Source organism: Macrotis lagotis, chromosome 1, assembly GCF_037893015.1.
Source record: "Macrotis lagotis isolate mMagLag1 chromosome 1, bilby.v1.9.chrom.fasta, whole genome shotgun sequence".
In the NCBI taxonomy this organism is placed as follows: Eukaryota; Metazoa; Chordata; class Mammalia; order Peramelemorphia; family Peramelidae; genus Macrotis; species Macrotis lagotis.
This window is the reverse complement of record NC_133658.1, coordinates 276,399,625-276,413,531: the sequence shown is the minus strand read 5'-3', so window position 1 is coordinate 276,413,531 and position 13,907 is coordinate 276,399,625. Positions and strand designations below refer to the sequence as shown.

At 32.6% G+C, this 13,907-nt stretch overlaps 1 protein-coding gene across 8 annotated transcripts in view; it reads left to right on the top strand.

Annotated features, from left to right (window-relative positions):
- Positions 1 to 13,907, top strand: part of EHMT1 (euchromatic histone lysine methyltransferase 1) — a 281,275-nt gene that overhangs the window by 229,123 nt on the left and 38,245 nt on the right. For all 8 annotated transcript variants that reach the window (XM_074210548.1, XM_074210543.1, XM_074210547.1 and 5 more), the window contains 7 exons: positions 689 to 843; positions 2,010 to 2,177; positions 2,468 to 2,612; positions 3,003 to 3,080; positions 5,835 to 5,950; positions 7,385 to 7,471; positions 12,500 to 12,578. In XM_074210548.1, coding sequence (XP_074066649.1) covers positions 689 to 843; positions 2,010 to 2,177; positions 2,468 to 2,612; positions 3,003 to 3,080; positions 5,835 to 5,950; positions 7,385 to 7,471; positions 12,500 to 12,578 — 828 coding nt within the window. The remainder of the gene's footprint in view (positions 1 to 688; positions 844 to 2,009; positions 2,178 to 2,467; positions 2,613 to 3,002; positions 3,081 to 5,834; positions 5,951 to 7,384; positions 7,472 to 12,499; positions 12,579 to 13,907) is intronic.

Genomic DNA, 13,907 nt, shown 5'->3' with positions numbered 1-13,907 from the left:
TTTTTGCCAAGTAATTTATTCTGCTTGTCAAATAAATATGTTCACTTTGACATTGAACTCTGACCCACTGAGATTTTTTGGTTCAGTTTTATAAGCTTCTTTTATAGAAGAGCTATACATAATTTTAGAATACTGTTTTTTTTTTAAATGAAACCTTCCACTTTGCCATATTCATATAGGAAATCTCTATTGGTCATTCATTTTGACATGTAAGCAGAATTATAATTAATGAAAAGAGTAGCCATCTTAACTATCTTTTAATTTATGATAAAAACAAAGTACTATAGGTAAAACCCTGTGGTATAAATACAAAGTGCAGACTAGTCTCTGTCTGCAATGAGTTTTCACTCTAATGGAGAGGTGGACAACATGTAAGTAAGATGTTTTCTGGATGAGACGTTTTTCCAGTAGCAGTGCAATAATGATTTGATGCTGGCTCCAGAACTGGCAGGGGGCAGGGTTCCCATAGAGCAGGGAAGATGGTAAAAAGATAGGTATAAAGTGAAGCATGACTAGAGTCAACCTAGATACTGTGAAATGATTCCCTAGTCACGGCAATAAAGTCCTAGGGCACAATTTTCTGAGCCAAAGAAGACTGGAAGGGGGTCTTTTTGTTCCTGGAGCAAAGCATACTGAAATTCAAATCTGATGAAATTTTAATTATTTATCTTATTTATCTTCTTTCTAGGAAGAAAATATTTGTTTGCATTGGGCAGCTTTTTCTGGTTGTGTTGAAATAGCAGAGATATTATTGGCTGCCAAGTGTGATTTACATGCAGTAAACATTCATGGAGACTCACCCTTACACATTGCAGCCAGGGAAAACCGCTATGATTGTGTGGTGTAAGTATGACTTAGATTATCAGTACCCCTAATTATTCTGGAGTTGTATATATGTTTGGTTGGGAATGTGGTACATAAAAAAGAAAAATGAAATTCTCCAAGAATTAATAAATTATTATAATAAATTTTCATACAGATTTTGATTTATAGCCTTTCATTGTACCTGTTTACTGAATTTTAGAAGAATAATTCTGTTCTCTTTCAGTTTGCAATTAGAATAAAAGTGAACTAGTAACATCAACCAAGATACCCAGCACTTTTTCTCCTATAATCCTGAAGTCAATTTTTCTGTTCTTTTTGGAGGGGAGTATTGGAAACCCCACAAATTATTCATAATAGAAAAAAGAAAAGCATATTTATCTGGTTTTTAAAATTAATTGAGAAGTCACACACACACACACACACACACACACATATATAACAGGTGTGGATTTCTTTTTATGTTTATGCTTGAATTAAGTTTCAGTTACAAAAGGACTATTCAGAGGAAGATACTCTGTAATGGGAGAAAACTAGTTTGGAACAAAGTAGTGATTACATGTATCCCATTTAATGCATAATTGACAAATCTTTGAGAATTGACTGTATTGTCTAATTAGATTCTAGGAAACTTAAAATACCACTTACTATATCTTCATGGGATAGAAATTGCTTCATTTGTCCATTCTCAATATGTTTACCTGGTGTTAAGAATCTGAATCAAGGATTTCAAAAATATTATGCTAACTCTAATTCCTTATATGCCCTTTTTAGTTTGAATGTGGTTTGTAGTGGTTTTTGAAAAAAAAAAATTATAGGGGCATCTAGGCGGCATAATGGGTAAAGCACTGGCCTTGGAGTCAGGAGTACCTGGGTTCAAATCCAGTCTCAGACACTTAATAATTACCTAGCTGTGTGGCCTTGGGCAAGCCACTTAACCCCATTTGCCTTGCAAAAAACCTAAAAAAAAAAAAATATAGAATAGTGCTGAGTTATTTTCCTTAGTAAAGTCGAGCCTAATTTTTCAGAATCTTTTTAATTCTTAGACTTTTAATTCCTAGTACTTTAAATGAAAGTAAATAACTTTCATTTTAATACTATATAAGGTTTACAGATATTTCTCCTTCCTTGAAACACTTCTTGTCCACCATAATCTTGAGTATTCGGATTGGGTTTTTGTTTTTTAGCCTTTTTCTTTCTCGTGGCTCTGATGTCACCCTAAAGAACAAGGAAGGAGAAACACCACTCCAGTGTTCCAGCCTCAACTCTCAGGTCTGGGGAGCTCTTCAAATGAATAAGACTCTCCGAGAATCTTCCAATGAGAAGCCTGTCCAAGTAGAAAAGACAATGAGTAGGTAAGAATGACTTAAATGTCAAGTGAGGTAGATTCTCCATCTGTGGATGAATTTCTAGATTAATTAAATCAATTGTGTGATAAATAATTCATGAATGTGACTGAAAATGAATTTGAAAATAAAATAACATTTCTTTCAAGTTGAAATGTTTAAAGATCATAATTAGAATATTTTTTCTCAAAGTGCTACCCTGTTGATTTATGGTTTTTTTTTATTAATAAGTTTTATTTTGAGAGAACTTCATTTTCAAGTAGAGAAAGTTTATCTTTTTTTCTCATTTCCAATGATAGAGATATTGCACGAGGCTATGAACGAATTCCCATTCCTTGTGTCAATGCTGTGGACAATGAGCCATGCCCTACTAACTACAAGTATGTTTCTCAGAATTGTGTGACATCCCCTATGAATATTGATAGAAACATTACACACTTGCAGGTAAGTTAAGTGCTATATTTTGTATATCTAACTGATTGTTGTACATTGTCAGAAGTTGAAGAAGATTAAAACATTCTTTGAAACAAATATCTTTGGTGCTTCCAGTACTATTTTCTTATCTATAGTTGCTTTCAACCCTCTTCTTTGCCTTCAGAAGACTGTTAAGCGCTCCTTTTGTATATGTTAGAAATGTTAAAAAAATAGTAACATTATTTTGAAAGAACATAGAGAAAACTTGAAAAATTTTGCATCAAAAGAGATTCATTGTTTTTTCACGAAGAATTGGACATGACTGAAATGATTCAACAGCCACAAAATAGGTTTTCTGGTAAGTCATGTTGTGTGTGTGTTTTTTTTAAATAGTGCTGTTGTATCTTTTCTTTTTTTCAGTATTGTGTATGCATAGATGATTGCTCTTCCAGCAACTGCATGTGTGGCCAGCTCAGTATGAGGTGCTGGTATGACAAGGTGAGCATCATTTTGCCTCCCATAACTTATTTCTTATTTAGTTCTCACAAGGTTTTTCAGTTAAATCATTGAAAATAGTGATGTATGTCAGTGATATTCAGTTCTTTAAAAAAGAAAAATTCTGAACAATTACCTGCCAAGGTTTTTAAAAAGTATTCTTTCTTAGAGAACTCCCAAATCAGTCTGTAACAAAAATTTAGCCTTAACACATAACCAAATCATTACTAAATAACTTTTTTCTTAGCTTTTGAATTTCTAACCCTTATTACTTAACTTCTAGCTTTTTAACATCCTGGCTTTAATCTACCTTGTACATCATTTTCCTTCATGCTTTTATGTTTCAATCAAGCTGGTCTACTTTGTTTTTTCCCCACATGCCATTTTATCTCTCTTGTCCATAACTTTGTGCAGGCTGTTTACTTGTAACTTATGTCCAATTGCTAAGGAAAGTCTATTTGGCATAATATTTATGATAGCTGCACAGTCATCAATTTTTAAGAGTCATATTGATTTTTTTTGACAAGGCAATTGAGTTAAGTGACTTATCCAAGGTCACACAGCTCGGTTATTATTAAGTGTCTGAGGCCAGATTTGAACTCAGGTACTCCTGAGTCTAGGGCTGGTGCTCTTTCCACTTTGCTATCTAACTGCCCCACACATTGATCTTTTAAGACTTAATTATTTAAATAGCTTCATGGCTCTTTTGTTACTTCAAAAATAGCCAGAAGTGCATTAAAATGTTGTTTAAAATAGAAATCACTGATTCAGTGTTAGTGTTTTCTATTAATGCATCAAGTGCTTCAGTTACAAGTTTGGGTTCTTCTAATACTTTTTAAAAAATGAAATTGGTGGTAGAGTGGAGAGAAACCTTGGTACATTACTGATAGTGATTCTTATCAAACTAACCTTTAGTAATTGGAATGGATTCTCAAACACACAGATTCTTTATCAAGATCAGTACTTTGGAATCTTTTCTCTTTATTGCTTAAATTATCTGCACAATTACGGTAACAAGTATTAACTGGAATCTACTATGTGTGTGTGTATATATATGTATGTGTGTATGTATCTACATATATGAAGTACTTATAGAAGTCTTTGAGAGGACATGAGAACAAGGAGGAAAAGTTAATTTAAAAAACAAAGAGTGGTTCCTGGCCATATAGTGATGAGACAAAAATATACTCTCATTCAATGATAATAGAATATTGATAAAATAGTTTTTAAACAAAATAATGTTATAAATTGCATATGAGAATCACAAAGCATAGAATAAAGTGAGATGTCATAATGAGGGTCAGATTTATTCAAGGAAACCTTTCCATTGGTTGTATGATTGAAATATCACAGCATGGCATTATCTAAGGCTTAGAAATGGAAATTTCAGCAAATATGTATGTTTTCATCATTTCTAATCTGAAGTTAATACTTGGCATCTGCACTTTATAACATTTGTAGGGAGCTGAAATTTTATCTTTGTGTGTGTGCGTGTGTGTGTGTGTTTTTGTTGCTTTGCATACCTAAAAGTACCTTATATAAATGCCTGCTATGTGATCTCCAATTCATTGATTTACATACATTTGAGTATGTAAAGTATAATAATAGTGAAGTAGAAAGAAATTTTAACTGGTACTGGGAGAAGACAACTTTGTGACTATGAGCAAGTCAAATCAATGTCTCTGAACATTATTCTCTCATTAGCAAAATAGAAGTATAAGTCTTACCAGATTTACCTCACAACATTTCAAAATCATGAGCTTGTTTGTAAAATGCTTAGTAAATATTAAGAAAGATACTCTGTATCTGACACTTAAGTAACTGGTAGTCACTTCTGTTTTTCAATTTCCTCGTCTATAAATGGGGCATAGTAAGACACATAACATCTATATCACAAGATTGGTATGAAACACAGAAGAAATTATATTTGTAAAGCCCTTTGCAAACTTTATAGGCTCTATAAATGTCAAGTATTGTAGCTTATATAAATGTTTCCTTGTAGTCTTATTAGCTAGGAGACTGAAAGTATCTTCATGACTTGAAAGAAAGAGTAAAGAGAAATGAGGAAATCTTTGATGCTAATCCTTGAACACTAGGGACCTGAACAGTTGGAATTTGTTGTAGTAGGCAGTCAGGAGCCACACTCTTACTGTAAACATAATAATAATAATGTGCTGAAATGATTGACTATGTGGATAATAAAAAAAAAAAAGGGAGAATGCCTTGGGAGTCTGCATTAGAATGTCCTTCTGAAAGAAGTGATCTTCTGTAGTCTTTCTGTTAGGAATCATTAATGACTCTTATTACTAAAGTTCACAGTTGTAAAATCACTTTTAAACAATATGGTAGATATATAAATAACAAAATAAGATTTTTTTTTTGAATGGATAGAGTATCAATCTTAGACCTGTTTTGGGGTCCAGAACTTTCTAATAAGAGACCTTGGATATGTAACTGAACCCCTTTAAATCTGTTCATTGAAGTTTTCTTATTTGGGATATATCACTGAGTTGTGATTAAAATGCTAGATGAACTATTTACAAATATTTAAGTTTGAGATTTCTTTTACTTTCAACCTTTATTTTTCCTGAGTATGGAGTGATTTGTATTTCCTCTCTGTTGCTGATGTAAGAAAAATAAATTTTATAATTATCGAGCTCCCATTGAATAATCAGTATATTGATTAATGGTATTTCATTTAAAAAATAGAAACAGTAATATAATTGATGAATTCCAAATGCATATCTCTCCTCATAGGATGGTCGACTCCTGCCTGAATTCAACATGGCAGAACCTCCTTTGATCTTTGAGTGTAATCATGCTTGCTCTTGTTGGAGGAATTGCCGAAATAGGGTTGTTCAAAATGGGCTCAGGTAAGTTACATATATTAACTACTCAAGAAATGCTTATTGAATTGAATGAATTATTGGCTTCTTACCTAGAATTCAAGTCATGTTTGACTGGGTAAGTAATAGCAAGTAATAAACAGGAACGTAGTAGATAGAATTTTAAAAAGTATTGAGTATAAATAAGAAGTTTTGGAGTGACTAGCTGCCTTGTGTTCTTAGGTGACTGGATTTTTATCATTGAAAGTGTTTGAGCATAATCTTTATGATCATCTGTTAGTTATTGTAGCAAGAACTCCTGCATTGGTTGGGAGAATAGTCTGGGAATTCCCCAAGGTCCCTTATAGCTCTGAAATTTCCTTGGTTCTAATATGAGGATAGTCTTATTTTTTCTAGATCATACTCTTTAATTGCAGAATGTTTTTTTTTTTTTAGATCATCGGTTTTAGAGCTATAATAAATAGATTTAGAACTTCAACGGACTTTAGTTGAATCACCTCAAATTTTTTTTTTGTATTATAAGGGGTTTTATTGAGTAGTAATCTAAATAAATTATAATTAACATTTTATGGCACTTTTATGACTCAGAAAAAACTTTCTTCATGATGAGTTCATGAGGTATGTAGTGCAAGTGTTGCTTCCATTTTACAAACACGTAAACTCGGGGTGAGAGGTTAATTTGCCCAGAGTGGTTGTTGTGAGGATCAGATTAGATGTTCTTTTTTCACTACAGCATACATCCCATTGTTTCCTACAAAGATGGTATCTTCCATTCCTCAAGTATTGTAGTGTTTACAAACCATACATAATCTCATTTGATCCTCAAAACTATGTACTTAAGTAGTATAAGTATTATTAATACCAACATTTTAAAGATAAAGAAGTTGAAGATGAGAGGGTAAGTCCCAAGAATCCCTAGCTAGCAAGTAATCAGGGTCCTTAATTAATTTCCAATGCAATGCTCTTGACAAGAACATCATATCACTGCCTCTTCCCAAACCTGAAAATCAAAGTCCATGAGAAACAAAGTTTCCTAGATTCTATTATAGAGTTACTGTTCCAGTACAGATCAGTAAGTTGAAGCTTACAGTTGGCTCCTGATTTTCAGCAGCTAATGGCTGTGGTTTGTTGCTGTGGCTTGTTGCTGTCTCTTACAAGCCTATTTGAGTTGGATTGGAATCACCTCAAAGTTTAGATGAAGAAACTGAGGTTCAGGGAGGCTAAGTGATTTGCTGCACGTCACCAAATTAGTGAGTGGTAAAGTCAGAATTGAAAATCAGGCCCTTTCATTGACAAATACAGTGCTCATTACACATGATAATATACAAGAGAGAACTACTTATAGTCCAAACTATACACTGTATACTGTTTCTTTGACTGTTGCTTTAGTGAGCTCATAATTAGGTGACTGACGGTTTACCATGTATGTTGACATAATAATAACACGTTTTCTTTTCATAGAGCTCGATTACAACTTTATCGGACACAAAATATGGGTTGGGGTGTACGGTCCATGCAAGACATTCCACTGGGGACCTTTGTCTGCGAGTAAGTAAGGTCATTGGGTGACTCATATTGCACTTTTGAATTTCAAATTCTTTGGCATGGAATTTATTGCTTTATAATTTCTAGGTTAGTTTTAGATGGTATCAACCCAGAATTTACATGAGTATAAAATATCTTGAATGTTCCAAGTAATGGCAGAGCTTAAAACACAAAGCTGAAATAGAAATTGGTAGGGATGCCAATGAATAAGCTTCTCTTCTCCCCATGGGAAGGAAAAACCTCATTCATCTGATCCTGAAGAGAAGGGATTATCAGTGAATTTAGTGTCTTCATCGTTAATATGGAAATGAAATAAGGAAGGGCCAGTGGAGTCCAGCATCCTCACTATCAACAGGGATACTGGAGATCAAAGATCAAGGGTGTCTACTAATTTCATTGTTCCACAGGATAGCAAAAGAGGGAGAGTCAAATCCAGTGCCTGCTACCTTCCCAACCCATTGTCAAAAGACCAAGAAAGCATCACTATCCTTCTGTTTAGCCATCCTCAACTTGTGACTCTCCTTTAGCCTCCATATCCAGTCAGTTGCCTAGTCTGACTTATGTTCCCTTCCCTTTACTCACAAAGCTACTGGGATTTTAATCATATATTTATTGCCTTTTACATGTACTTACTCTAATAATCTTACTTGTTCCTGGATCTGAAAGCTCTTCTCTCCCTAATCCATTCATCTTCCACATACCTATTAAAATTATTTTTTTTAAAGCAAAAGTCTTACCTTGACACTTTGTATTTCACTTATTCTAGTGATTTTCTCTTAACTCTTAAGTCAAATGAGAATTCCTCTTTTTGTCACTTAAAACCTTCAAAAACTGGTTCTAACCCCCTCTGTCCAGCTTTATTATACATAATTCTTCTTCGTGCCTTCTTTTTATTCTTATATATAACACACCAATTGTTTTTCTTTGTACATCCATAGAATTCACTCCCTTTAAAGCTTAGCTCATGTACTGCCAATTGATATCCCCCCAACCAGCTATTAGTGTCTCCTCCATTTTATATATGATTATATATGGGTTTTTTTCATTGATCAAAAGTAAATTAATAGGCAGAGATTTTCATTTTTGTGTTTGTAGCCTCAGCAACTAGCTTGGTATCTGGTAAATAATAAGTGCTTAATAAATGATTGCTGGTTTATTGACCTTATCTACTCACCCTCATTTTAGAACCATTGGATTTATTGCTGCTTGTGACTTCACTGTACTCTTTGAGATGTTGAAAGAACAAAGATATCTCTTATAAACAGATTTCCTATTGAACGACTTTTGAGGTTGGCAGCCAAGAAAATACTACTTTGTTTTAAAATAAAGAAAAGCATGAGAATAGCCACTGCACATAGAATGTCTTTTGATTATCTAGTGAAATTGTGAAAAGTTCTAATTTAATGTGCTGTTAATTCTAAGAATTTAATATCTATTAAATTATATTACTATTGAAAAGGGAAAGATCTCTTTTTTATTGCTGAGGAAACTAAAGCACATGGCCATTAAGTAACTTGCCTAGGGTCACACAAGCTAGAAAATTTTTGAGGCCAAATTTGAACTCCAGTCTTCCTGATTCTAGTACCCAGTTCTCACTACAGTACTGCCAGCTCTCTCTGTTTCTGTAATGTAGTTTTTAAGGAACAAATAAGTAATCTAATGTACCTAAATCAGAGAAGACATGAACAGAATAAGACTGGCAATATTGGAAAAGACCAGATGAGGAATAGCTTTAATTATTAACAAAAAATTATATGTGATCCCAGAGATAATAGACAATTATAATCCTGAACAAGGAAGTAACAGTACCCTAAGTAGCATTTTAAGATGTTAGAGAGCAGTTTAATGGGTTACTCATTGGTTGCCATTACATATATGTAACTAGGTTTTCCATATTCAAGCAGTTGTATCAATGTACTATTACAAGATAAGTCTTAATTTTTCAATTAAATTAGACTACCATATTTGCCTATGGCACAATGAGTTCCTTATACATTCTCATTTAAAAACATTTAGAAGGTGTTTCCTCCAGAGTACCATGTATCTGGTAATGATATTTGTCCTTTGTTCTCAAAGAAGACAATGGCATCAGGGAGGTGATGCATTTACCAATGTGTGAAATAGATTTGAGTGAGGAGGAGGGCTGTGCTGAGTCAATAACCTCACTTTCACTTTTGGAGCCATCCGGGTCTAGTGGACAGATGTGAATCAGGACAACTGGAGATGTCTCTGAATGTGAGGCAATCGGGGTTAAGTGACTTGCCCATAGTCACACAGCTAGTAATTGTCTGAGGCTGGATTTGAACTCAGACCCTCCTAACTTCATGGCTGGTACTCTACCCATCATGCCAATGAAATTATACATCTTAACCAATCAATAAAGCACCAAAATGAAAAGTGAAATAAAAATTGCTTAGTGATCAGGTTTGCAGGGCAGTTAATTTTTAAATTAGGAAATCTGTCAATATGGTATGTAAATCTATTATCCACATCTTTATTTTTTCATAAATATATTTACACATGTGAATGAAGAATTTGAGTCTTTCCTTGATTTAAATTATTCTGTTTTCCCACTAGCATATATTAGAGATGGAGTTTTTTAGAAGGAACTTTTGTTATAAAATTGAATTTGCTTCATCCTTATTAATATCACTAAGAAACCTGACCATTTCTTCTTTAGTTCAAAAATCCTTTGAAGTTCTATAGCAAGAGAAAGCCTTTATCTTTTATCTTAATAAATAAATCCTTTTTGCTCTGTACCTATATTGTCACAGTTTTACAAAGAGCCTACTTTTTAATGATCAGTTTATTTATAATCTGCTTTATTATTGATTACTATTGTAATGACTTGAACAATTGTGTCTTTATTCATGCTTTTTGTTACAAATGATTTTCTGTGAAGTGTGTGCAATGTATGTATCCATATTTTTCCAACTGCTACATTTTAAAACTAATGTTTCTAGAGCTGTCATGACACAACCAAAATCCTTGTACCTGCTGTGTATAGGCTTCTGGGTCACCCCCCTTTTTTCCTCAATGAGTTTGGTACACAGTTTATAATTTTTCTCTTTTCTCCTGCCCTCAAATTAAGGGACTTCAACATATAAACTCTTCCTCAAATACCCTAAATACTTAGATCTTTAACCCAATTACTTCCATGACCAACTCTTCCATTCCACCTCAGTCACAGAAAAAGATAGTTATACCCTCTATTTTCAATTGTCTACAAATGTATCACCTCCATTTTCAAGAATTCCAAAATCTCTTTATTTGGTAATCTATTTTTTTCTGCCTCTTCCTCTGCCTTTCCTTATGCCCTGCTCTTCATCCACACTATGACTTTTAATTCTTCAACACTTCACTTCTCTCCTAAGCCACCTCCCTTGTACTAGTTACCCTCTCTTTTTCTAACCATTTTACCTCTAATTCTGCCCTGAGCTATGTCAGTGTAGCACCTAGTATTGTTTCTGCCACATTGTCATTTACATTAAAACATTTGTCTGTTATACTGATTATTTTTCTTGATGTGGCCATTGTCATCAGTTGATATTTAAAATAACACCTTCTGTAACATTAACAAATCTTTCAATAATTTATCATCCGTATATAATTTATGGGTGTGTGTGTGTGTATATATATATATATATATGCTATTTATTTAACATATAAGAATATATAATGAAAATTTTAAATTACACCTATTGCTTTATCTACTTGTAATGCAAACTTGGGAAGAGTTAATTTTTTTACTTGATCGATAACAAAGTTCTTCAGGCCTATGGGTATAATCCTGCAGGTTGAAACTTCTAAATTGCTTTATATTTTACTCAGCAGGTATAATTTCAGTATATCAGCAATTGTACCAACATTATTTCTATGAAATGGAATTTTTTGGTAGTCCTGTATGTAATCTATTTATAGGTTATTAAATAGTCCTTTTTCGTTAAGGCATGATTTTTTGAGAAAGTTCATTTTTTGCACAATAAAATTCTTTTTTCCTATGGGAACATTTTCTTATTTTGCCAACATATTCTGCAGGTTGTTCCAAAACATTTAGTGTACTTTAGAGCTAAGACTTTTGAGATACCTTATACTTTCAAGATATCATCTAAATTTATTAGAATTCATACTATTTGGAGCTAATACATTCATATTATGCAAGTGCAGTTTTTGTCAGTTAACATACTTAATGTAATAATAAAAACTATTTTCTATATTGAGCTTCTTTGTATTTCATTTACTTAATCTGTCTTAACTTTTGTACTAGTTAAAACTGCTTCTATTTTTCAAACCAGTTCTATAATTGTGTCAGGTGTGAAAATTTATTAATTTACTTTCTTAGAAATTTAATAATACAAAATTTGGGAAAATTAAAATTTATTGTTGTAAATTTTAAGTGATTATTACCATTGTTAAATATTCCAGTAAATTGAATATTGTAGTTTTTTTAGAAATCAGTTTAAAAATTGTACATAGTAATATGATATTCATGTTTTTATATATATAAACCGTTTTTATGGTATATTTCACATAATGATTTTTAACTTTGAGTTTTTTACTTCAATTCAAATGTAACATGTACTATGAAGGCATAACTTTTGAAACCCCTTCTGACTATTGCTAATGGTCTTTAATCTCACTTTTTGTCAGTTACATTGTAAACAAACACAAAGTCTATCTAGTTTGAACATAACATTAAATGTTCAAAATGTTACGTTTATGTTGAACAAATTTGATATGTTCACTTTTCAAAAAAATTTATTTGCATTTTGTTTTTGTGGAAAAAGAATGATGCTTTTGTGAGGGACTTGTTTCTCAAACTATTCAAAGACTTTTGTCTATGACTTCTTGCTCTTTCTGAATGAATTTTCCAATCAGGTTTTTTTTTTTTAAGGTGCTGAAATCTGTGCTTTTGAGGATGGCAAATCAATGTGCTCACTCAGTTTTAAAAATCTAACCCAGAGATTTCTTTGAATTTATCATTAAATGTACAAAGGTCTCTCATTGCCATATTTTACTTCCATTCTATAGATATGTTGGAGAACTGATTTCTGATTCAGAAGCTGATGTCCGAGAAGAAGATTCCTATCTCTTTGATCTGGACAACAAGGTAGTGTGCTTTAGGGCAATTCAGGGATTACTGTCTAGGACCTAGGATGAAACTTTTCCCCTCATCTGCTAAATTTTTCTTTTACCCAGTACAACCTTTAGCTATTTTTGTTTAGTTTAATTGATATAAAAGGAAGAAGATAATCTTTCCTCATGTCTTCTTTGGGGCTCAGATTGATCGTTTTTATAACCTTGAATTTAATTTTATTGTTCTTTTTATTTACATTGCAGTAGCTGTTCTGTATAGGAGTTCTTGGTCACTATCATTTCTTACATGTCTGATCATATTTCCCTGAATTTTTCAAATTTGTTGTTTCTTATAACCACATTTATAAATCATAGTTTGTTAAGCCATTTTCTTATCACTTGGTATACATTTTGCTTCTAGTTCTTTGACACTGTGACACTGCACAAAGTATTCCAGCTTCTAACTGATAAAAAGTGATGGACATATAGCTCATTTGGTTTTGATTTTTTGTTCTGTATTGCTTTATTTCCATATATCTTTTATATTTCATATTTGTCATTTTATAAGATAACTATTTCATTTTATTCATGTACTTTGATTTATTTAATTTTTTTCCAATGGGTTTTTGTGGGTGTTTTTTTGATTGGCAAGTACAAATTGTGCAGCTATGACTATTTTAGTATAGTTGCAAAATTGACTCTGGAATCAGAGAACCTGAGTTCATATCCTATCTTGGAAACCTGCTGGACACCATATTAAATGTTCAAAATGTTGCATTCATGTTGAACAAATTTGGTATGTTCACTTTTTAAAAAACTTTTTGCTTTGTTTTTGTGGAAAAAGAACAATGCTTTTTTGTGAGGGAGTTTTATGATCTTGGGGAAGTTATTAAGTCTCCTTGAGCCTCAGTTTCCTCATCTGCAAAATGAGGGGTTTGGTTCAGACGACTTCTCAGGTTCTTTCTGCTTATGTGAACTTAGGACCTTTTTTCTGTTTTCTTTAGTGTGTGTGTGTGTGTGTGTGTGTGTGTGTGTGTGTGTAATTTTAAATTTTATTTATTTAAGGCAATGGGGTTAAGTGACTTGCCCAAGCTCATACAGCTAGGTATTTATTAAGTGTCTGAGGCCTGATTTGAACTTAGGTCTTCCTGACTCCAGGTGCTCTACCCACTGTGCCACCTAGCTGCCCCTTTTTTCCTTTTTTCTGATCTCCTTAGAATATAAATCTAAGAATAGAATTAAAGGACCAAGGAGTATTTGTTAGACCTACTTAGTAATTTTCTATTTTAGGTTATTATTGTTATATTTTAATAGCTTTACTAAAATTTTAAAAATATATAAATAAAAAGTGTGGTAGAGAAAA